Consider the following 26,690-nt stretch of genomic DNA (forward strand, 5'->3'; position numbering starts at 1 on the left):
AAAAAACCCCAGGGGTGTTGGCCAACAGCCAGCTGCATATGAGCCGGCAGTGTGCCCAGTTGGCCAAGAAGGCCAATGGCATCCTGGCTTGTATCAGAAATAGCATGACCAGCAGGACTAGGGAGGTGATTTTCCCCCTGTACTCAGCACTGGTGAGGCTGCACCTTGAATACTGTGTTCAGTTTTGGGCCCCTCATGGCAACAAAGACATTGAGGTGCTGGACCACATTCAAAGAAGGGCGACAAAGCTGGTGAGGGGTCTAGAGCACAAGTCTTATGAAGAGCGGCTGAGGTAAATGGGGTTGCTTAGTCTGGAGAAAAGGAGGCTGAGGGGAGACTTTATTGCTCTCTACAACTATCTGAAAGGAGGTTGTAGTGAGGTGGGTGTCAGTCTATTTTCCCAAGTAGCAAGTGATAGGACAAGAGGAAATGTCCTCAAGTTGCACCAGGAGAGGTTTAGATTAGATATTAGAAAAAATTCTTCACTGAAAGTGTTGTCAGGCATTGGATCAGGCTGCCCAGGGAAGTAGTTGAGTGACCATCCCTGGAGGTATTTAAAAGACGTGTAGATGTGTCACTTGAAGATGTGGTTTAGTGGTGGACTTGACAGTGTTAGGTTAATGGTTGGACTCGATGATCTTAAAGTTCTTTTCCAACGTAAATCCTTCTGTGATTCTAAGATTCTATATGATGTCATGGTCAGCAATAAAAAGCTGGAGGAAGAAGAAGGAAGGGGGGGACATTTGGAGTTATGGTGTTTGCCTTCCCAAGTAAACATATACATTGTAGAGCCCTGCTTTCCTGGAGATGGCTGAACACCTGCCTGCCGACAGGAAGTAGCGAACAAATTAGTTGTTTTGCTTTACTTGCATGCATGGTTTTTGCTTCACCTGTTAAACTCTTTATCTCAACCCACAAGTGTTCTTGCTTTTACCCTTCCGATTAGCTCCTCCATCCCACCGTGGGGGAGTGAGCGAGTGGCTGTGTGGGGCTTCTTGCTGACTGCAGTTAAACCACAACACCTGCAAGACTTGCATTAGTGCTGCAGCAGAAAGGACATGGAAAATTTTCAGTGTTTAAAAAAAATAAAGAAAGCAATCCAGATGGAAAAAAAAATCAAACATTTGAAATATCTGCAGGTGGTAAAATTTGAAAAATTGTGGCTTAAGGAGAATCATGTTGAACTCTTCAGTTTGCTGACAGTTTGCCCTGTGTATAGACGATGATTCTCAGCAGAATCAGATGCTCAGCAGAAGAGCAATTCCCAGTGCCCAGAATTCTGCACAGACAGACCATGGACTGCCAGAGGACTGAGAGACCTGGGAAAACTCACAGGGGCCAGGGAGGGGCAGTTACTGTGGAGCTGAAGAGTGTCTATTTATACATCAATCCCAACGTTATATCATTTTGACCAGGGCTACCCTGTGTCTCCTTGATCGAGGACTGTGTTGGATGATTAGGATTACTCCAGCAACCTGCAAGCTGCTATAGAGTGTAATGTGCTGTTTTTCAGCATCCTTTACCAAATGCCTGTCTCTGAGACCCTGCCTCTGCCTTTATAAAGTGAGGATGGATGGCATTTCCCTGCCACGGAGAATAGTGGGGATAGCCACAGTAAGGACTGTGTAGCATTCAGATACTAAATGCCAATTGCACAGGGCATTGGGGTGTAGTAAGAAAGCTCCGGAAAGAAAAAGCCATAGCAGTAAATGTAAATGAATTATTTACGATCAACACTAGGATGCGTTTGAGGATGAACCCCCAGAAGAGCCTTTCAGACCTGTCAAATCAATGGAACCATCTGCACTTGATGTGTCAGTAGACAAAGTTTAATAACAAATCAATAAAATGAATAGTAATAAATTACCAGGATGAGATGAATGACAAATGTGTGGAAGTGGTAAATACGAAACCAGTTTTTTAAAGGGAGACCACAAATAAATTAAATCTGACTTGAGTAACAGGTAGATCTACTTAACCTCTTCAGAGGAACAGGGAAATCATGGACCAGAAATATCACTTGGATTTCCAGAAAGCTTATGACAGACTTCCTCACCAAAAGATCATAAAATATAAAACATACAGTGGTCTAGGAGTGAAGGATTGGTAAATATTAAAGGAGAGGAAACAAAGGTTCACAAACAAGGTTTCATTTTCACAATGGAGGAATTCTCATAAATGATCTAGAAAAGATGGTGAAAAATGAGGCAATAATATGTACTGAAGACACAGAACTATCAAGGCTGGCAAACCCAAAAAATGATTGAGAAGACTTGCAAAACTATTTCAATCTATCAAGTGACTGGATAATAAAATACTTGATGAAATTCAATGTCAATAAATGCAAAGTGAGGCATAGGCAATATCAGTCTTTGGTGAATGTACATGCTGATCTACACTAGCTAAGCAATTACAAGTACTCTCCAGGGAAGAAATTCTGGAGACTTTGTATATTGTTCTAGAAAAATATTAATTCAGTGCTTGGCAGTAGTGAAAAAGGCAAATTTGTTCCTACAATTTGAGTAAATAAATGAAGAACCAAACAGAAATGATTGCTACTGTGCCATGATACAGATACCCACACACTTCTACTGCAGATAGTCCTGATCCCCTCATCCCAAAGAGGACCTGGAAAAGGCAGAGAAAGAGCAGAGAGGCCAATAAGGATGATTTTCTCACGGGGCAGATTATACAGACTGAGCCTTCTCAGCTTTAAAAAAGTGACCAAGAAAAGAGTATAATAAAAGCTAATAAGAGTTAAAATTTACAAGTTTGAGGGAAGAGGGAATAGGGAACACTTTTTCACTGTTCTCCCAATACAAGAAATGGAGGGAATGGTAGTTTAACCATTAACAGGTAATATATGGTATGCAATCAATCAGTGGATGTTGCAGAGGCTGAAAATTTAAATGGGCCTAAAAAAATAATTCCAAAGAAGAGAAAAACCCATCAAAGGCTATTTTTATAGTCTCAGAGAATCTGCTATCAGATACTATTTGAGACAGAATAATGGGTGGGAAGGACCTTCGGTACCTTGGTACGTTCAGTACCATGGTTGTGTTCATCTTTGCATGTTCACACATTTGCAAGACAATGGATACCTAACGCACTTTCCTAACCTAGCACAGTAATAATACTAGTTTTTTAACTGAACTGTTGAACACATCTAATGTCCTCATACAGCACCATATTTCTCCTTGCAGCTAATCCAAGCATTCCTTGTTTTTAGAGAAAATCTCCCACCTACAAATCTAGGTCCTTTTGCCTTTGGGTAAAGACATGAATAGAAGGGTAATTTCCTGGAAATTGTTTCTCCAACCTCATTAGCAAAAATGTTTCCATTTGTAGAGAAAATAAACTATTAAATTGGATGTTAAGTAAATGCTGAAGCAGCAACATCTAAAGAAAGATTTTAAGAAATATTTTTATATACTTACACCTCATAATAAACTAAAAAGGAGAAATATCCTCAAAATGTTCATGCAAAAAATGGAGAAACTGGAGAAAAAAAAAGATGCCATGTATTCCCTAAAGATATGTCTGTTCTTGTTGTCTGCTAAATGATTGACAAGGTAAAAAATGAAGTGATTAACTTGTAGCTGAAAGAAAACAGTAACGTGTGTCTGTAATGATGGCACCCGCGAGTGGCATAGTGTCCTACTTATCTGCCTTTTAAAGCAACAGCTGCTGGGTCTTCTGTAATGTCTGCAGAATTTTAAAGAGAAGCAAGATTAGAAAGAACAGGACATCTTCGCTACGAATGTCATGAAACTGGCCGTCACTAGACAGAGATGGGAAGTGTTGGACATATGTGAAATAATAACATTGGGGAGGGAGGGGTGGGGAAAACCCAGCTCTTTTAACTCTTGACACCTATGCAAAAATACCCTGGTGTTTCTGAATCAACATATGTATGGTTTCACTGTCTACCAGATTTCCACTGGACTGAGATATCTGTCTTGAAGATCTTTTTGAATCTGGACACTTTTCCGAAAATGAGTTAATTGTAAAAGGATGTGGATGCCTTATTGTTAGGCTACATTTACACAGTGGCTGAAGTAATGTGAACAGTATGTCATGTTTTATATCATGTTTTATATCATGACACCAGAATAGTGTTGCATGTCCTGAACAAGTACCATGAGGGTGTATGGCGATCTCTTAGAGTGAAAATCTGTAAGATGGTGTCATGCAAAGGGAACCAAAGACAGTGATGTCTTATGCATGCTGCCCAGAGAAATCTTTGGAGTGAACTGTCCAAAAAATAACTTATCTGCATTTGGTCTTGAAGGGAACCTGTTAGTTTACTCCAAAAGAGAGCTTGGGAAAGAACGGAGAGAACAAGCAGTACAGTGTGAGCAATCAAGGCTCTGGGTGGAAACTGGGCTGTTAGGTTATCTAGATTACATAGTCATATGCAAAGAATCTTGCCACATTAACATGATTTTAGAAATCGTACCATCGTGTTGGTGAGATAGAGCCATATTCAACATATCACATAACAGCAGCTAGAATTCCTATTTTGGAGGGAAATTAACTCATTAATGTGAATGTGGCTCACAAATTAACAATGGTATTTTATTTCACAGAATCATAGAATAGCTTGGGTTGGAAGGCACCTTTAAAGGTCATCTGGTCCAACCCCCAGGGACATTTTCAATTTCCTAATCATTGATATTGTCTTTAAAATGGCGTGGTAGTTTAAGGGTTTTTTGGGAGAAAATTGGCTACTCTGAGACCTCTACAGCAGCATTAAATTCTAGACTGGCATATGATTTGTTTTAGATATAGCTATGACTGTGATTGTAATTGCCTTGGACTTTCTTGATGATCACTATTCAGAAAGCTTCAGATGATCCTGGAAATCAGAACCATTTCTAATCTTACATCTTTGATAGTCACTTGAAGTATATCAAGGTAAAAGGGTATTGAATACAGTCTATGATGAAACTTTCTAGAGACCGGTAGATTACTCAAAACTGGAAATAAGATTCAGATTGACTATTTTTAGTGCCTAAAATGGACTTGGATGGAATTTAAGCACCAAGGTCTTGCTGTCAAAAATCAGGGTCCCTACTCCCTTCAGTACACCCACTATTTTAGGCTACATTTGCTCTCACATATTTAGGAGAAGCTGCATGTCTCTCCCTCTCATTTAAGCATTTGTGGAATTTACATTTAAGGCAGAGAAATATCCAAACTTCCTTTAAACCCTAAAGGGCTCAATCTTATTTTGCTTTGAATATGCCTGGCAACCATATACAGATAGAATGCAGAAAAAAAAACCACAATAAGAAAGGCTATTCCCATTCAGAAATGTAGCTATGATATTTACCTTTTCCTAGTAGCCTAGTGGTTAGAGACTTACTCGGATATGGGAGATTAAAGGTTTTGCCATACCATTGACAGAGGAAGTGGATGATATAAATTCAGTTCCCTCTGCAGACTCAAGGGATTCAAAGCCAGAACTATCTCGTTTTCATAAAGTGCCCTAACCACCAGGTTACCATTTGTGGAAAGGCCATTTTTCACCCTTTCCCTTGAAAGGGCAATGTGACTGACGGGTCAGGAAGGTTAATGTTTGGGAGGAAGAAGCTGATAGGGATCAGAGGCTCTGGAATGCAGTGGCAAATGAGCTGACCTGGCTGTCATCAGTGGTTCCAGGATGGCTTGACTGAAACAGGAATAATGCAGGGAAAAGGGACATGCACCTGCCAGGATGTTTTGCAAAAATGTGAGGAATACCATCATCACCACCATCTCTTTCTCTTACAGTGTAAACAGACATTGCTGCTCAGTAAAATGCCTGTCCTCACTTGGACAACTGCGGTCTCAAATTCCCAGAAGATTTAGTACCTAAAACAGAGCCAGGCTTTCAGCAAGAATGAGAACTCAGACATATTCCAGAATGTAGTTTTTCCTCTGAGCTATATCCAGGGCAGGGTGATTGAACGTAATCCACAGCTCAGGTGCTGCCATGCTCTGTAACAAAGCTCCATTTGCATTTGGCCAAACTCCCTGCTTAGCACAGCAAAACTGAATTCTCTACTCAACACTTCCATTTATGGTACACAGAACTTATATAACTAAGTTAGGTACCTTGGATGACCCTCTATAGACCATGTTTTATGAGATGCTGTGGTATCAAAGCTGGGTTCCTGTAAACTCATAATATGTCCTGAAAGTTGTGTGTACTTCTATCAGTTCTACAGGTAATACCTGAGTCAGCTACGCTCACTGCCTCTGCATCCTCACCCCACTGCCTGAGGATTGCCTGCTCCTGCAAGCCACCTTGGAAAATGCTTTTAACATAATCAGTTCCAAGTTTCTCCCTCCATAAATCAGCAATAATGTTTTTTATACAGGCTGCTAAATTCTGTATTTTGACCAAGAAGTCTATTCTCCTTGAGTGACACTGAGAACTACTTGGTATGGAGAGTGGTGGTTCAAGCCCTGACCCATTTTCTATTGGCTTAAGGGAGAACAAGAGTGTGCCATGTTGCTGAACACCAACATCAATTCCTTAAACACTGTGCAGTGAGATCAATGAAATAAATCAATATATCATTTTTTAAATGGTGTCATGGAAAGAAATCTCATAGGCTTTCCCTTAAGAGAGAAGAGAGGTAAAGAACAGTATTTACTGCAAACACAATAAACCAAATATCGGGAAAATCCTACAAAAAAATGCGTTAACCTACTTTGCAGGCTGTCACCAAATGGGATTATCTCAAAGCTCTCTTACTTTGCTCCCTGTCATTAAGAGGAGCAACTCATCCCTCAGTTTGACTAAACAAAACCTAGAGGTTTACCAAATAAAATTAGATTATCTTATCTTCTTCCTTATATAGCATAAGGAAAAGGATGAGAATTGGATTTAAAATAAGGCAGGAGGGATGTGATAGCAATGAAAAGATTTATGCTATTACAGAGGTCTGGGAGAGCCTGAAAAAAACATTAAAACATGGGGATTGTCACATTACCATGCCCTGCTGCAATTTAAGCACTTCTTCATTTCCAGTTAACATGAATCTGAAAGGAATGCTTTAAAACAGCATTATTTGTATGGTTGTACTAGGTATAGAAATATGTTTTCAAGTAGTTAAAATTGTTCTGTTTCCCTCATCCCACTTAATTATAAGGGCTGATTGGTTTGAGAAGACGACAGACTGGAAGCAGAAGGCATTCATGGTTTAATTATGGTTTAACTGATGTCTTGCAAAATTTGAGAAAATGGCTAGATTATTGAATTGATGAGAATTTCTTGTGATGCTCCTGTTATATCAAAGTGAATTGTGATATTATTCAACTGAGCAGAATTCTTAGAACACTAAATTACATCATTGATAAAGGTGTATTTTTCCAATGACCATTTTATTTGCATATTGCTACAAGGACCTGAATGGAATAATCTTTTAGAGGAGTGTAATCTCATTCTTTCTGAAACCCAGCAAGGACTGAATCCAAAGTAAGCCAAAAAAATTCTTTTGAAATACACAAGTGGGTTAGAAGACTGGAAATTTATATCAAGGGACAGACAATAATTTCAAAACACTGCCCTAGGGAACAAGTACTGAACAGTGGAGTCTCACTAATTTGCTTCTCACTCAATCCCCAAAATAAAAGGTATCTGTAAGTATAATCACAGTGAACATCCTCTAGGTTTGTGCATTACCGCCTGAGTCCCAGACAGCCAAAATCCCATCCACTTCACTCTGAGTTCCAGACAGACACAAAAGCAAGGATGTGAAGGGTTGAAAGATGTGAAATGTAATGACTGTAGCTGTGCTATTGAAGTAATGAAGAGCTGAAAAGTGTGACTGATGAGCTCTTAGAAAATGGATTAATGAGCAAGATGCCTGTAGTTCATCAAAAGACTAACGGAAATCTACACAAGGTACCTGCGGTATACTATGGAGAAGGACGTGGAGATCAGGAACCATCCAAACATAGCATTTAAAGGGATGGATAGAGCAAGAACAGAATAGTGTGATGTTAATAATATCGGCTCATATCTGTATTTCACGTATGTTAACCAATTAGAGCATAAAAAAGGCACGATGGAAAATAACTTGCAGAAGAACATGATGCAATGCATGGAGAACAGACAAAACATGAGTAAAAGAAAGATGTAACTTGAACTTTTAAAAAAATTTGAACTACTAGGCAGTTGCTACCGTATGATGCTTGATCATTGGCACCCCATGTTATACTGCAAAACACAGCATACAGGGGTGGTCACAGAGACAGGCTACAAAGGAGGAATTCAGAACTGTTGCCCAAGCATGTAAGGGATGCTTTCAGGAAAGCCAAAGCTCTGCTTGAGTGGAGGCTTGACAGAGGTGTCAAGGTCAACAACAGCTTTTACACCTACATTGTCAGGAAAAGGCTGAACAAAGGAAATGTGAGCCCATGGCAGAGTGGGGCGGATGATTTAGTGACAGCAGACACAGATAAGGCTGAGGGGCTCAGTGTCTGCCTTATCTCAGTCTTCACCAACAAGGTCTCCCAGGGAGCTGTACTTGGAGGCAGGGTTCAGGAATAAGAATGACCAGCAGTGGCTGAGGACTGAACTTGACCCATGCAAGTTCATGGGACCTGATGAGCTGTGCCCAAGGGAGTGGAAAGAACTGGCCAGAATCATGGCCAGGACTCTGCCATATTTGAAAGATTGTGGAGATCAGGAGCACTCCCTGATGAGTGGACATGTCAGATCCATCTTCAAAAAAAAAGGCCAAAGGATTTGAGGAACTACAGGCTGCTCAGCCTTCCTTTTGTGCCTAAGTCCAGGAGCAAGTCTGTTTGGATCATATTTCTTAGCACGTGAAGGAGAAAAAGAGGATGGGGACCAGTGATCGTGGACTGACCATGGGTAAATCATGCCTGGACAACCTGATGACTATCTAGGATAAAAAGACTGTGTTTGTGGATGAAAGTGGATGTCGTTTACCTTGACCTTAACAAGACTTCTGTTTCTTGTCTTCTGAAATGTTCTTGTATCCAAGCATTATGGTCTGGATGGGTGGACAGCTAGTTGGGTAAAAGACTGGTTTGGTTTTCCAGGCAGGTTTACAAGACTACCATCCTTTAATACACAGGAAATACCCCAAGAGTGTGCATTTCTCCTGTGGGAAGCCACCTCCTTGTTTCATGTCTCTTCTGGGGACTTGTGCTCCAGGAGGCATCTAACCCTTGTGTAAAGGAAATAGGAATCATTTCCACCACAGGAGAGAAGGTATTCCCTTCAGGGGCTTGCAAGGGAATAGAAACAGGAATACATACTTCTGACATTAATTTCTCTTGCTCATATGAGAAGCAAGATGAATGAGGCCATCATAATTATTCAATTATTTAAATTTTCATCTGCAAATGCACTGGAGTCAAACCTTAAGTGCTCTTCCTCCATTAAGCATGAGGTACAATATCATAGGCCTTCAGGAAATGTAAAGAACAGCCCACTTCCACAGAGCACCATTGCTCAGCAACCCAAAACTATGAACATCTAATTTTTTATTTTACCAAGAACAATTACCAATTAAACAGCAGTTAGGGCGATCTATGTCAAACAAAATACTGTCAGAAGAAACTTTAGGCTGCCTAGTAGATGGTTGCTTTTATCACTGAAAATTCTAAGAAATCAGAAAATAAATTCTAAAATTAGTTAATCAGCTCAAACAAAGTTTCAATTATTCTTGCAATTGGAGATGATTAGATTAGTCTGTACACACACTGGGCAATTCACAAAAATACAGAATCTTTAAGTCCCAGACCATCATGATTATTTAAATGTATTTATATTTTCACACAAGTGTTCCTCGACAGATCTGATTAGACTAAATTACTTCTGTTGATACTTCATTCTTTTAAGAATAGTCTGCATAGATGATTTTTTAATGATCTTTACCCCATGTACACAGTGTGAGCAGAGGTAAAGGGCATCAAGAAAATCATGTCATTTTTTTGACTTCAAGAGATTGTAAAGCTTCTGGTATAAATATCCCTCAGAGAGAACTTACTGATGTATTTGACATAAATGTCAGCAAGTCTACTTTCTAGCAGTACTCAAAGAGAGCACAAGTGGTTTTGCCCACATCTTGGCACTTCTGAGCCTCTCCTGTGGGTGCAGCCTTTTTGATATGTAATAAAGACACAACTACAATAAATATTCCCTATCTGCTGACTGAAAAGACAAAGTCTTTGACTTAGAGGGCTATGCCTCTAGATTAAGGGTGGAGATAGATCAGATTCCAAGAACCTTGGACTGCTATTAGTTCATTTCCAGAATAGCTCTGAAGAGAAACAATAGCACTGAAATGCTGTTACTGGTGATATGTTTTCCGTGGAGTTCATTTGAATCAACGTGGTTTCTTAACAAATTGTGGTTCCAAGACCTTAAGAATATCATAGACGTTTGGGAGGGAGGGACTGCGCTACCCTTTTCTTAAACCTGTTGGGATTTTCTTATTGATGACACATCATAACTACAACCAGGGCCTAGGTCATATAGACCTGAAAAGTAAGCATTAGAAGTACTCTTCTGATCTCATAAGAAAAAACTGTCACTGGTGAGTCTCCTTTTCCATTTTGGCTACAATAAAAAAATCCAAACTTTTTTTGCACATCTAATTCAGAAATTTCAGATAAAGTTTGACTTCAGATTCTTCAGAGTTCTATGATTTAAAGAGTCTCAGATGATTTATTCAGAATCTATTTTATCTCCGGTAAGTGTAAGCAGGTGTCCGACAATGAACAAACAGCTCATCATAGTGCTTCAGCATCACTCCATGTCACTCTAACAATATAATTGCATATTTTTAGGTCCTAAATCAATGCAGAATCTGACCTCCTCAATTCCACAATGATGCCATTTATCTTTCTCCAGGAAGGGCTCAGATAGGATGGAAAATACTTTGTGATCTTTAAACAGTAATTTGAAGTAAAGAGTAATTTGGAGTAAAATTCTTGTTAGCACCTAGATTTTTACCTGAGTTATGACAGCATATGACTACTTGATTCACACTTCATTAACCATTAGTTATACTGACTGCGGATGGGTTTTACTGCTGTTTGTAGAAGACATGATTATTACTGAATGTTTAATAATAACTTCTAGAATAATTCCCTTAGTCCATATACTTATCTGTCAGCTTGTTCCAAATATAATAAAATCCCATTTCAGACAGACGTAGCTGTAGCTCTGGAATATATTTAGAACCCAAGACAACTGAAAAACTGAATGCAAGTCTTCAGGTACTGTGCTGGGCTATGCAGTGCATGTCCATAGATGGAACACTAAAAGTGGAACTGCAGTGACTTAATTCTTTCATAAAATTTCCTAAAAAAGCAACATTGAAACCTGAGTATAACTGAAGTGTACTTTCTTAAAAACTAAAATCTCAACAAACCAAGTAGGGATTTTCCTTTTACTCGTCTTAATGCAAATTAAGCTGCTGCACTGAACCAAGGGAATTACAGCAATTAAAAAGTTTAGGGAAAGGAAACTTTGACCCTTCTGCACAATGTCCATGTTAAAAAGGAATATATTCTTATATCTGCCCAGTGCCTGATGGCTTTGGTAATACAGAAAAAATAAAACTCAAGTAGCTTAAGAAGCACCTACCATACAACAACCTCATCTTCTACAGGCTGTAAATTTAGCAACGGTCCTTGCATTCAGCTGGATAATTTTCAAGTCATTAATTCAGTCAAATTCCCTATTATTTCATACCTTCAGTGAGAAAAAAATCCTGTCTGCTGATTATTTCTTTTACATTTTTTTTTTTCCTCCAGAATTCTTGCAGCCAAAGCTGCTGCAATCCTCATTAAAGGCAAAACTATCTGTTGAGTTTTGTTCAAACTTTTAAAATTGGTTGGAACTAGATGATCTTTAAGGTTCCTTCCAATCCTAACCATTCTATGATTCTGTGATTTTATGAAGAGAGACTATAGGTGAGTACAGCTAACTGAATCACTGTCTACTCCTTGTGCACCAGACAGACAAAGGCAGATAAACTGATTACTGAGGACAGGGATTTTAAAAGAAATCCGTATATTTCTAATGATGTTCTGTTTAACCATTTTCTGAGTTTTAGCAGCAAAGAACAATATAAATTAAACTAGAAAAACCTTTAAAAATACACAATCCTGAAAGCATTAAGAAAACAAAAGATGATTATGTGAACACAGTAGCTATAATAAAAAGCCATACTTACTGGCCTATGTAAAAAGGCAACATACCATTCAGATACTGAAATAAATTATCAGGCATTTGCTGAACGAGGTCAGATTTACATGAAAGAACAGTTATTTGCAACATGACCAGCAAAACTCGCCTGGCTGCCAGGCTTCATTTCTGTTGTGCATGGAAGTGTATAACCTGTGCTGAATGCCTGTGGTTACTGCACTCCCATCAGGAGATGATGTGAGCTGTGGACTTCAAACGGACCCATCATCTTCTAGCCGTAACCACTAGATCTGGATGGATAGTAAGCCCAATACAGAAATTTACATGTTTTTCTTACTGATATTCTAATTAATTATGAAAATTTAAGTACATGGTTAGATTTCCAGACCCAACAAGAAAATTCAGATCCAGTTCAGTTTTGCTGAAAGATCTGCTAAACTTCATGAGCCTTTCAAGATGAATCCACATGCAAATATCGATGATGAAGGAAGATTTCTGATTTTTACTCCTGGAACATCTCATGATTCTGACTTGAAACCAGGGTAAAAACTGATGACTCTAATTGCACTTTAGTTGGGACTAACTTCAGCCAGAATGAAACCCACGTGAATCAGATCTGAAGTGCCATGCACTGAAATCACACTGATCCTCATAACTCTAGCAGAGGCTTTAGGAACCCAGTTCTGACTATGCTCATGCCAGTGTAGCTCGTTCTTTTTTTCTGTAAAGAATGGCAGGTGTGAAATCAGGGCCAGACCCTAGAATGCTAAACAGAAGCAATATATAGTATTTAATAGTTTGATAGATTTTTCTATTAAGTTAATAGTAAGTGGATGTCATAAAAATATGTGTGTAATGTCACATCTGGATGAGACACCGAGGCAGAATAACTCAGAGAGCAAATGTACTCTTCAGGGCATCTCACAGGACGTTACATTCACAGCTTCTCCCTGCAGCAAAGCCTTCTTGTCACAAGGGCTCTCCATGGATGTGGCAATGCTTTGGCTGCCAGTGTAGAAAGGACAAAATCACTTTCAGAGCTTCTACTGAAAGGGTGATTGCATTTTGAACCTGCAAACCACATTAGAAACACTGCTTCTACGATGTTGCCTGCAGTACTACTGAAAAGGTTTTTGATTCTGTTTAGTCTCAGTTAATCTGTTTTCAAGATGAGTTCACAGAGATATCTCTTTCCTTGTAGAGAAATACTTGAAGAAACCATGGGCATTTTTCAAACCTAACCTTTACTTCCTGTACAAGAATAGTTCTTGAAGTATGCTCAGCAACATGGGTCTTGACAGATAAACAACATCTGACCGGGTACAGAGGGGAACAGAGGAAGGGACTGAACTGTGGCTTTGTGTCTTGAACCATCTGCAGGAAAGTGGCAAAATACTGCTTGATGGCCATTAGGCTGAGCTTCCATTTTGTGACTGATAACCTATGATCCTTTCCTGTAGAAATTGTCTTACAGTCTCTGCAGAAAGGAGTAATTACAACAGTCACTGCAACCTCTACCTGGATTCTAAAATGTCTCAAGGACACGAAGAAGAGAACATGTGTTTGCAGAGATAGTGCTTTTTAAAAGGGGAAATTACAGACCTTTTTGGCTCCCAGAAAGAAAGAAATATTGATACTTCTTGGAAATGGAGATGTATCATTAGCAACATGTCAAGGTAAAAACTCTTCCAACCCAGCGCAACTAAAATCTAAGTGGTTAGAAATGTGAGCCTACGAAAAAAAAAAAAAAAGGTCATTGTATTCTGTCAAGCAACTGCTTCTGTCCTAATTTTTCATAAAGCTTTTAGCTGCTGCCCACTATGCCAGAACCCTTTTGAACAGCTAGGAGGAAGATGTGGGAGCAGAAATAGCAACACACTGTTGCCTTCTCTGTAAGCAGTGGTTTGTATAGCAGCAGGTGTGGTACTAGCAGGTGTATTGATAATTATAGCAGCACAATATATTGAGTGAAGGAATGGGGTTGCCTGCAAGGTCATCTGAAAAGCGTTAAGAAAAAGAAATGGAATTTATGGAAAGTGGGCGAATGTTTCATTATCTTAATTCCTATTTAGTGAGGAACATCTGGCAGACTCCACCAGACAGCTCTGTTTGTTAGTCTTCTTTTATTTGCTACATTTCTAGATAAAGCAATTAGAGTAAGTACTTGTAAGAGAAGTGTGACCCATAATCAGTCTTCACAAGAAACGGAGACATGGCACAATGCAGATGTACACGCACGCACATATATATAGGGACACACACAGATACACTGATCTCCAAAATATTTTTTTACTCCATTTGCTCTGAATATGAGGCACAATCAGAGAGGATCAAATCCCACGTATTGAGGGGCAGACATGGGACAAGAGGTTGCAAGCCCTCCACCTGCACGTCAGCCTGCTGAGGCTGGTACCCCCATGCTGAGCTGGGTTCCCTCCAGCAGCAGCTTCCCCTATCGACCAGCACCACACAACCATCATGCACAGCAAACTTAGCAAACTAGATGCATCTAAACCAGGAACTACTCAACATGATGCCACTGAGGCAGGGGAGGACTTGGTCTTTCTGTTTCAGAACTTTACTCCCTGTTACAAGGGTGGGGTGGTAGGGAATGACCAAATGGAGTTGCTGAGGAGCTCCCTGTAATCCCCAACTCTGGTTGACACCCACATCCTTCCCAGGCTCGCTGTAGAGTTAGTACAGTCATTTCTATTTCTAATGAGAAGTAAAAGGGTCAGCAAAGCCCACTGGCCCCGCTCAGCCTCATCACTTAACTTGGTTGGGCTCCCTTCTCACTGATGGACTTCCTTGTGGTGAGACAAAAGATCCTCCTCATTTATCTTTATTGGAAAGAACATCAAATAGGGATCCCCACTTTTCTTTTCAGCAGAGTTACATCCTGTTTCACCACTGTTCTCAGCTCTGTACCAAGGCAGCTAATTTGGAGCACCTGTCCTACAATGTCTTTATAACTTTTCCATTTAAGATTTCAGGTGGAAAACTCTTTAATGAGAGCCAAGCAGTTGCATCTCTTTTTCTCGGATTGGCCACTGCGCCAATGCACATATTTAGATCTCCAACTTTTGACTGTATTCCCACAAGCCTTTATTTCTATGGATTTTCTTCTCTATATGCTCATGATCTAATTTATTGTCTTGTACTTTTCCAGTTGAGAACTGCACAAAGTGACAGTGTCCTATTAAAGCTGTTGACATGGAAACATCATAAAAAAGAGTTGGATAAGACTGCTTTTTCATATAGGACAGACACAGCTTAAATGCATGTTTTGCTGACTCACTTTCAGCCATTTCAAGCCACAGACAGTTTATCTTCATTGTCACTTAGTCCCCCCGCCCCGCGCCGATGGATCGTGTTCTTAGTCTCTGCTTAGAAATGAGACTGTCTGAAACTGTGACTGTTGGTTACAGAAATTTCAAACAAATCCCATTCCCACAAGTAGCCAAGTTCTTCATCGTCATCTTCTGGCTTGGAAATTATTCTAGCTGACACCTTCATGCTGGATGAGGCTCCAAGCCAGAAAGTAGGCAGTCCCACTAGGGAACTGGAAATCAGAATATATGTGCAATGAAAAGCTATTAAAGCATCTCTTAAGAAAAAGAAAAGGTGTGCTGCTTCTTTAGAGCAGACATCACTTGTCAAGCACATTACCTGTTCTGGGACCTTTTTTTCAATAATTTATGAAACAGAACAATAAGGAAAATGGCCAGATGTATGTACTACTTACTCCTACTGAAGCTGCTATTAGAAAAGCTGTTTCAGCAGGCATTAATAATTCAGCACTGAGGACATGATTTCAGGTTTCAGACAGTTATTTCATATCCAACAAGTTTTACTGATAATGTAAAGATAAGATGAATTAGACAAGAATGTCTTTGACAAGGAGCTGCTTTATATTCTGCTTTATATTCTGAACTTTAGGCAGAGCTTGTTATCTGAGATTACTGTAGGCTGGAGTTTATTTGCACGGGGCTCTGTCCTTCGAGGTGCTCAGTGCCGCATGCATTAGCTTTTAATCTTGAACACAAAGTATTCAATGATTTGCAAAGCCACAACCAGATAGAAATAAATCTGCTTTTTGTCCCTTTTCAGCACAACTGGAGAAACATCCCTTGCTAAAAGGCTTGCTGGGCTGTTGGTTCGTGCTACAGCTAATGATGCATCAGACTGTGTCTCAGGAAGGAATCAGTTGGACTCATTTCACACCCAATACGTAAAACTAACAGATCTGATAAACATAAAGATGTGAAGGAGAGAGCTGATGTCAGAAGCAGAGATGCGACTGTTTTGACTGATGTGTTTACATGTTCAGTTTTCACTCTCCATTAACTGCTTCTTCTTCGTCTGTGAAATGTTATTAAAAATCTCAGACTAACTTCATTTTTCCTTAACTGTTCATTAGTATCAACACTGCAAAAAACCCCCCAAAAAAAGAGATGAATAAGAAATATAGGAAGTGTTAGGAAAATCTGCAGCAGCTTGTGAGGTGGCTAATATTGACAACTGACTATATATGACATATATAGTTTTTCACAGTCCTAGGGTATAGGTGAGGCACATTGTTACATTTACAGCACCACATTTCAGGCTGTTTTTTTTTGTGAAAAGATCACAGCTTCCATTGACATCACCGAGAGGCCATCTCAAAAAAACCCAGCCTCTCTCTAGATATTCCCTGTTCTTCAAGTTTTAGTTGGATTTTTTCATTTCTCATTTAGCCTGTAATTAGTGCAGCAGGATGAGGAAGACGGCACTGTTTGTAAACACCAAAAAATGATCCTCCAAGCACATAAACAGCCTGACTTTCACAAGAAAACATTGTATTTGCGTTGCCAAAGACAGGAGTTGGTCTCGTTTTCCCTCTTCATTTTACAGATAATCACAGGTTCTGTGAGCCTGAGACTTTTGCTCTGAACATTAATTTCAAAATAATAAATAGCAACTACTGTATTTATTGCCCATTGTATTGGGTGATTCTTGTATTCCAACCTTCATCCTCTTTTCCTCAGTGTCTATGATAAAGACCTGAGTGAATAGTTATTCAGTTATATTGTTAGCTCCTGAATGTCCACCTGGGGAAAAGCTCTCTCAAGCACACAGAGTGACCCCTCCTTCCTTCGAAAAATAAAGATTTGCACTATTTCCTTGGTTCTGAATCTGAGCAGCTCTCACTGAAGCCAGTGAGAATACCGGTGCCAGCAGGATATAGAGAAAACTCTATATTCAGAGCAAAAAACCACTAAAAAGTAGTAATTGAATACTCAGAAACTCCTACTTAAGCAGGACGTGTGAAATGAGTAACGTCCCAAGCAGGTTTCAATTTGCCAGTCTGAAATGGCATTTCAAGTGCAATAGCCCATTTCATGAGTGCAGGTTATGTGCATACCTATCTGATCATTTCCAAACACGTCTACTAAACACTATCATGAACCTCAGCTTGCTTTATTATGCCATTTAGCACAGATTTTCTGAATGCATGTTTCCATTCTATGCTATAATTTGGACCCTTCAATTGCCTGGGAATAATCTGGCGTAAGTGAACAAACTGTACTAAAATTCCACTTTCCTCCACTTACCATTCAGTAAAGAGAATTCTAATAGTTTCTCTCATTCCATTAAAGTACAGGCATGGCTATGTAAGCTCTAGCTATTTCCCCATCAAACCAAACAATAATGCCTAGGTGCCAAAATCACTCACATTCACTCTCCAGAAATCTAGATTGACCTACAGTGCTCTGAAGCCTGAAAGAAAAGCACAGTGTGATGCCGCAGCTGGAATCATAAACTAATCCAGCGTGACAACCGTGCTCTGAACATACGTGGATCCTCAATAGTGCTCAATAATGTTAACAGGAGTAGCAAACGGATTTAGAAGGAATTTTGGTGAATAAGAATATGGGGAACAAACCAGCCTATCTAAACAGGTCTGTCAGTATTTCAAAGCTACATTACAGTGTCTTACTGAAACACACAGCAGAAGCATTCACAGACAACAGCCAGAGAGCCTGATGTCAGAGCGGGTCCAGAAGAGGGCCACGAATATGATCAGAGAGCTGGAGCACTTCCCTTATGAGGACAGGCTGAAAGAATCGGGGTTGTTCAGCCTGGAGAAGAGAAGGCTCCAGGGAGACCTTACAGCAGCCTTCCAGTACCTGAAGGGGGCTACAGGAGAGATGGGGAGGGGGTATGAAGCAACAGGACAAGGGTAATGGATTTAAACTGGAAGAGGGAAGATTTAGATAGATATTAGGAAGAAATTTTTTCTTGTGAGAGTGGTGAGGCAGTGTCCCAGGTTGCCCAGAGAAGCTGTGGATGCCCCATCCCTGGAGGTGTTCAAGGCCAGGCTGGATGAGGCTTTGAGCAACCTGGGCTAATGGAGGGTGTCCCTGCCCATGGCAGGGGGTTGGAACTAGATGATCTTTAAGGTCCTTTCCAACCCAAACCACTCTATGATTCTATGTTACAGCCTCTTCAAGATATGTATATGTACGTATAACAAGATATGTGTGTGTACTGCTCCGTGTGTGTGTGACAGAGAGAAAGAGAAACATAGTGTGGGTGGGATTTGGGTCACACAACTCAAAGTGTCTCTAATGGAGATGTTTACATCTCAGCTAATCACCTGAGGTGCTTTCCACTCAATTGTGAGAAACAGACATTTTCAGGGCATGAATCGCCTGAGCAATTTTAGATGTCTACTTCTGGATGAGAAGAACTGTAGTCTGAAAGTGCCAAGTGCACTCCACTGACTCAAGAGAGATTCTAGGCAATTAGCTGAAATGAAGATGTTTGCAATGTATACGTGGATATAGCATATGTTTAACACTAACATATATAAATTTGGATTTCCTGTTTTATATATAAATATTTTCCCCCCCTCTCTTCTTGCAATGAATATTTAGGCATGACTGTTTCATACCTCTCTCTCTGGCTGTGTACCTCCCTCCAAAAAGCCCTGATGAAATGATACCTTTATCACATTTCTCCTTCCAGCTCTACATAGTAGATCTTTCCATCGCCCAGTCTGCTGTTATCACATGTTCAGATTTCACTACCAGAATTGCATTTCTCATGGGGATTTCAGACTGCACTGTAACCTGCTGTGCAGCTCTCCCAGGAGAATTTTGCCCATGGAGCCCTGACCTGATGCTCACTGGTTATGGGGGTTCACTGTCTCAAAAAAGACAGGGAGACCGAATGGTGGCTCTAACAGACATTATGTAAAACCAGCCCCTGATGCCAGATGTGATCTTCACAAACTGCCTCGGTCAGACTGAAGTCAGCAAAGTTCCCAAATGAGAATTTCTACCATTTGTTGAAAATCAAAGCGTCTCTAAGCAATAGAGCATCATGCTGATTTCTAAGAAGGTCAGGAAATGTGTACAAAGGTGTCTAATGCCTAATGGAGAATTCATTGTGCTGGAAATAAGAGTAAACAACCCAAAGTACCTCAACCTTGACTTCCTCTCAGCTGCTGTTAAGTTGCTATTCCAAGTCTTCAGATTCTGTTCCTCACGGCTCAATAAAAAATGAACCAGAAACCACTCATTATTAACACATAGTACTTTGTGTTTGTAGGACATGTATCAAAGCTATGAAATACTTAGCACTAGTTCCATCTCAAAGAAGACAGAAATGCAGTGGACTAAGGGGCACATGTTGGCACTGCGCACAGTTTTTATAGTTAGCACAGCTTGGGCTGAAACATAAAGACTGGTCTTAAACTTCCTCATCTTACTGGGACAAGGCTCTGCCCTTGGTTACACCTCCCACTGTAGTGTTCTCCCTGGACACTTGGTGGAGAGGCAGCTGCAAAACCACTTCTTCTGAATTTACAGCTGGATCCAGCCCTGTCCCAGCTCTAATTTCCACACCCACCTTTACAGCCAACTGTACAATTCGCATTGTGCTGATATATTTGAAGTACACTCAACCAACCCCCTTTTATACAGGGCAACAAGTAGCCATGATTAGGTGGAATGATGTTTGGTCACCAATGGTATTGAACAGATTTTGAACAGTGAAGCGGCAATGAAAGGGCTGGAGTATGTGTAAAGCTTTTGAGTTGTTACAACAGTGATGCACCTCCACAGAACCTGTTTTTGGCTTTTGACAACTGTAATTTTTAATTATAGACATCATTTCTGAAGCTGTCTGGTTTGAATAAAGATTAAAAGGTACCATGGCTGTTTATTCCAAGCTTATCTAATTATTTTTCATCTGTAAATCAACAACAGACTCAGAAGGCAGTTCTTGGATGACAGATGATTCCTTGAAAATGTTTTGTTTGTACAGCTAGTGGCAATTAATGAAGTATCTACTTTTATCCCCAGAAATCTAGCACAAGTACTTTAAGCTCAGGAGAAGTCTGGTAAATCAACAGGAAAACCCCTTCATCATGCTTAAGCTCTCAGTTTCCTCCAAAGCTTGGCAATTTCACACTGAAGTTTCAATGGATGCTCACATTCACCAAACTTTGTAAAAGACTGTACTAATCTCATGCTTAACTCCTCAAACTGCTGTCATGTTCCCTAGTCTGTGGGTTAAATAACATGATCTGACATTTCCTAAAAGTATTGATAGTCACTGCATGTTGCTTGAAAAATTTGACTGTGTGATTTGAATGTGAACCTAGGACAAAGCAAGACACGTATCTATTTCCAGACAACGAAATATATAATCTTACAAGAGCAGATTGTAAAACCTTGAGCCAAAAAGATAAAAAGGAAGATATGAATTTGCATAAGAAACACTAAAAACCCCCCTATGTCTGTATATAGCACAGCATTTAGCCGGTGATGGGTTTGTTTACTTTCCTCATTAATCGTGAGCTGATGGCTGAATTACAATGAATTAAAAAGGTTAATAGGAGAATTTTTTTTTAGCCTCTCACTTCAGTTATTGAATTCAAATGAAGTTCATTCACCTTCACCAACAAATGAATTATACATATTAAAATTTGCTGTGTTTCACATCCATTCTCCCACTTCCTGCCTTTCTTTCTGTACATCTTTTCCTCATTGGAGAGATATAGTGACAAAGGGCTTCCAAAAGTATTAACAGCATTTCCTACTGCTCAGTCCTCCCTTGAAGGCTTACAATACTTTGCCTTTAGTGTCATGGACTTTCTGATAACATCCCAAACAGAGATATAGGGTCTGTTATACAAAAAGAAAAGTAATCCTGTAAAAAAAAAATAAATCATTAAATTCCTGGGAAATATTCCAGGTGGCATCAGAAGGTCTTAAACCAGACTGAGATAAAGAAAAAAAAGAATGAACATCAGAAACACCAGATTATGCAAAGATAAAAGAACATTTCAAAGAGTTAAACAATTTCTTCTGAAAATGTAATTTTAATAGCTTTCCTCTAGTATATACACTGCTTAAGTGTGACTTTTAATTGCTTTTAGCCAACTACTTCTAGTCCTACATTCAACACATTATTCCCATATTAAATTTTACTTCATTTCATTTAAAGTAACTTCTTTTGTATATCTCAGTTAAAAATGCTATGCTGTTTTAGTAGGGGCTGGATGGGGAAATCACAGACCGCAAGGTGAAGAAACCTCTGCATCCACTGAACCCTGAACCCACCGGCAAATCTGCGTGCAGAGCTTTGCTTTTTCTCACCTTCTTTTCTGTTCGCATTTCTATGAACAGAAAATGACACTTATTTGCAATTATTACAACCATATGGACCTTAATTTTATTTTCTTGCACTGCTTAGAACACAGGTATTTACCTTGATTAAGCTCTCTGTCTAAAAAAATAACTATGCTTGTGTTCAGTGAAGGACAGCAAAATCACTGCGTCCCAAAGAAAGGAAAACATCAAACTTAAATCACAAACTTGGCATTACGGCTACAGATTTGCAACATATGGTAATTTGCCTCTACTTCTCTTGCACATCTGACCAAAATAATCCACTGAAACAGAAATGTCCCAAGTTGTAATAATAATAATAAAAAAAAGCTAAATCCCAGACATTTTACATGGGTCCCTGGCTGCAAAGAGTTAATCCATGAAATGAAAATTTCAGTCTCTGAAAACAAGCACATTTCTGAACCCACATTTATTTTTCCTTAGTGCCTAACCTAGACACATGCTACCTTTGTAATTAGTGTGTATGATCTGAACTAGCAGTGCCTAGCACAATGCTGCAGGTGCTGCTGCACTGCAAACACTTTATAATCAAATGTAAAACACAGAGCCTCTCCAACAGACTTCTCAGAGTTGGACACAGCCAAGTGTGTGGGTTTGACTGCAAAAAATTTATGGTAATAAAAGTGACTGAGGTTTTTGAGGTTTTCTGCCTGAGAGGTTTGGGGCATTTTTTTTGGAACAACTCTGGAAATGTGTTTATGGTTTGGGAAGTGATATTTAGATATACGCCTAAGACATCAGAGATCCCTGCAGTGAAGCACCAGGGCATAGCAGCTTAGTGAGACAGCCCGCATCCAGAATTCATGAACTGGCAGAAAGCCAGGCTCATCGGTGCATGCAGAACAATACTGTATAGAAGAGCTAGGCTAGTCCAGATGCAGCACAGATATATCAGCTTGGCAGAGTGGGTGAGCTGATAAGCCTCAGTTCTCAGCAGAGCTCACCAGATCGATGCTGATACAGGGGTCATTGAGCTCTGCTGCAGCTCAAACCAGTAGGTTCCTCAGGACCCCATGGTAGCACTTTGTGTGTACACCTCAGTTGACTTGTGGTCGCTGGCTTGGACTTCTTGCATCATCGTTCACCACCTTTTGGGTTCCTGGCTTACCTCAAGCAAAGTAAGCTTGGATCTGTCCCTACATGTCCAATGACTGTAGCTTTTCATTAAATGCAAATTCAGGGAGCTGACCAAAGTTCTTGACAATAAAGTCACTCTCTGGTCTGGAAAAAAACTACTGCAGGTGGAATAGCTCCAGAATTAAACACAGAGCTGGAAAGGTCAGGGAAGGTTAGAGATATATCAAAAACCATGACATATCCAGCCTGACCTTGCCCAGTAGCAAGGTCACAGGTAACAGTGATCTGTATCCTTTCAGTCCTTGCTTTTTCTGGCAGCAACACCAATTAGTGCTTCATATGGTTCCTGCCCACTAGAATAAGACCATCCACACTAACATTTAAGTTTTTCCTTCCTTGTCTCCTACCCTACCCCTTCATGCTGAGGGCATAATGACAAAATGTAGAATTTAGCCTTAATTGGATCTCTGCAGTGTTATCACCTGAATTAGCTCCCCCATGAATAATTATCGCTGCCTGGAGGCTGACAAATTGCTTCCCTCTACTTCATGATTGTCAGGAATTTCAAATTATGTGCTGAACATGGGGGGAAAAATTAAAATGAAAAGCCTAGAGAAGCATAATTATTAAGATTATTGAAATATTTGTCACAGAGTCCCAGAGTCTCCCTGAGTCCCAAAGAGGGTGAGTGACAGCAAGAACTTTGCCAGGGGCAAAAAAACCCCCCAGTCTTTCAGCGAGCAACGACTATGGCAATAGACTTGCACAGTCAAAGTAAAACCATAACCACTGCTACTGCCTGGCTCACATTTAGGCACTTCCTATGTTATTCAGTACCCCAGTTAAGCTACGTACATCAGCTCGTTTAGCATCTCATCTGCATATTTGCTCTTGCTAGGTAGATGGTAAATTCTTTGTAGACTGATACAAAGGTAAACATATGCAAGGGGACAGCAGGAGAGTGTCATGCATTTAGAATAGCATATAATATTTCTCGCTTTGTTAGAACAAGGTCTTGGGGAAAAAGAGAATGGTTATGAGAACAATCATTCCACGCCTGGGCAAGACCTCACGCAGAAACGCAATGCGTCACTATACCGCAATATCCATCTCAGATATCAGAAGAGCTGACAACTGGTAGGAAATCATCTCATAAACCCAAATCACTATAAAAGTATAACGCTCTTTGAAAATGGCTTGAAACAATCGGATCAAGCAATAGGGCTTTATCCAATTTTCACATTAATGATGCTGCGCTTGTAAGATTGATGCATTTCGCAGTTCAGTTCAATTCAGTTCCTCAAACTTCTTACCCACCTTGCGAAACCCACAACACACAAGTCAGGCACAGACAAGGTAGCTGCTGACATATTCCCAGGAGAAAGCTCTCTTTGCTCACCTGACATACAGTGACCTCTTCTGATTAGTCCTCAGGGAGCCGGACCCAGAACTCATGCTGTGATTCATCATCTGTTCGCGCAGGTCATGGATTTTTGCCTCAAACCGAGCGTACTCTAAGGAGATAAAAAAACAGAGAATAAAGATATTTTCGTTTTCTTGACCTATATAATCATCAGAGCTGCTAAATACAAATTAATGTTAAGTTAATGAGTGTCAGGCATGTTCTGAAAAACTGAGGTCTAATAGAATCTGGCATTAATATATTATCTTAGGTAAATATGTGACCTCATTATTGCAGTACCTGAACATTTCAGCGCTATGTGAAAAGTCAACTAACCAGACCCTCTCTCCTGCAGGTCCAGGAAAAGGAGGTTTAAAGTGTGTTAGCAAATATCTTTCAGTCTGCAAAAAGGATGCTAAAAGCAGTTTTCCATGATATCATTCCTCCTTCCAAAGAGTGAGATACCTTGTTAGGGGCAGTGGGGTGATGCACTGAAGTTACTGAGTCAAGGATTTAGTGTAAAATCCCACTGAATTGAAGGAGATCCATCAAAGCCTAATTATCCCTGAAGCAGCTGTGAAATCGTATGAGCAATAAGCCACCTTATTTCCCCAGCCCACTGAGGGCTGGGGTCTGTCTCTTATAAATAGGTGGAGCTGTAGCTGGTTCTTAGGGTGGGTGATCTCAGAACCTCCAGAGCTGTTTAAGCTGCATAAGAATGGCACAAAACCAGTTTCCAGACTTGTTCTCCAACACAGCTCTGCTGGTAGCTTTGTAAAACATTGTGACCTGCTGACCAGCAAGGTCACCATTGAGACCTGCACTGGGGCAAGGATTCAGTTGGAGGTCCACCATTTGGTGAGGCTCCTCTTTGAGAGGACACATCCCTCGTACAGCCTGGTCGGTGGTCCCTCCTGCTGGCACCTTCCCCTTCCTCATTGTGTAACCTAATGGGCCAAGTTTTGGTTTGCAAGAGGAAAAGTTGAAGTTTAGGAGGCAAGCTCTAATTCCTTTAAACCGACAACCCACAGGCAGTGCTCCAGCAACACAGAGTCATAATTCAGCCTAAACCCAGGAAATCTACCAACGCGAGCTAGGAGACTAACTTGAGGGGGTGTACAAAATCCATTTCAGTGAGTCAGTGACACCTTGAAGAGTAAGATTTTGAAGACTGATGTCAGCAAAGAGAAGAAGATGTTCCCTGCACCGCAATGTTTTATTTCACTGCCTGCTTCAAAAGGAGGGTCTACATTACCCCACAGCAAGTCTGGAGCAGAAGTGAAAGCAGCACGCAAGATTTCCTCCCTTAAAGGATGGAGGTGCATCCCACCAGATCACACCACCTCTCATTTTAAACAAATAGATCTTTACTGCACATTTGTAACCTATTGGTCTGCCCCCTGTTTGTTGCTGTCTGAGCTACGTGTGAGTGCTGTAATATAGCAATATTCTCATTTTCTCCTAGCAGAAATCTCAGCGTTATTTTTGTTTGATCATTTGCTGTTTGCACTGGCTCCATTCCCAGAATGTTTAGATGCTTTGCTACATCAACTAATTCATTTTATTCAGTGTCCTTTAACTTTTTGTTGGATAATAACATCTGACCTTTCCAAGATCCCACATTTTGCATAGATGCTAGCTTCCTTCAAGCTGGTTTAGCAGGATGGTTAGATTTGGGCTTTTGTGTTTGTTTTTTTTCCTTTCATCTTTTTCTTTTCTTTCTTGCTCTTACTTCATGCATTTTAGCTCCCTTACCATCAAGCTTCTTTGGCACTACCTACTGAGTTTGTTGAGAGACAGTGGCTGCTTTGCCAATCAGCTGGGAACCACTGCTGCGGTTCAGGCTCTTCAGTCTTCCCACATACCTCTGACTTCACTGGCTGCAGATGAAATTCTGCATATCAGGAGAAGAGACACGCCATGCAGACTGTATTTCAGATTTATCCTCTAGCTCGTTTCTTGCTCATTTCTTTCACCTAGACTACATCTTTAAATTTCTCAGTGATTTAAACCCCCAAATCCTCAGGGAACTAAAGCTCCTGTATTGTTTTTTGAAGTGGAGTTCAGATTTGAGGTGTTTATCCCAGTGTAGGATTTGAGTTTGCTCTATGTGAGTCATATTTGTTCTATTCCCCCGCTCTAGAATTTATTTAGTAAATAATCATCTTCCAAGCAGGGCTTTGTTTAACTTATATTTCGTTATACCAGATTTAACTTTTCTTCCTGGCAAATAGAAAAGATGATATTAAAACCAAAAAGCATGCATTGCTCTGCATACGGTGTCTGTCCGCTGCATACAGACAGAATACTACAATTCTAAGGGTTGTTACTAGGTCTTTTTCAT

At 40.1% G+C, this 26,690-nt stretch overlaps 1 protein-coding gene across 2 annotated transcripts in view; it reads right to left on the minus strand.

Moving 5' to 3' along the window:
- The window catches only part of LOC104471938 (disks large homolog 2), a 92,638-nt gene extending 68,185 nt beyond the window's left edge, over positions 1–24,453 (minus strand). For both annotated transcript variants that reach the window (XM_010087453.1, XM_010087454.1), the window contains exon 1: positions 24,344–24,453. In XM_010087453.1, the coding sequence (XP_010085755.1) occupies positions 24,344–24,414 (71 nt within the window). In that variant the 5' untranslated portion in view covers positions 24,415–24,453. The remainder of the gene's footprint in view (positions 1–24,343) is intronic.
- Between the last annotated feature and the right edge of the window lie 2,237 nt (positions 24,454–26,690).

Source organism: Pterocles gutturalis, unplaced genomic scaffold (assembly GCF_000699245.1).
Source record: "Pterocles gutturalis isolate BGI_N339 unplaced genomic scaffold, ASM69924v1 scaffold5946, whole genome shotgun sequence".
NCBI lineage: Eukaryota > Metazoa > Chordata > Aves > Pterocliformes > Pteroclidae > Pterocles > Pterocles gutturalis.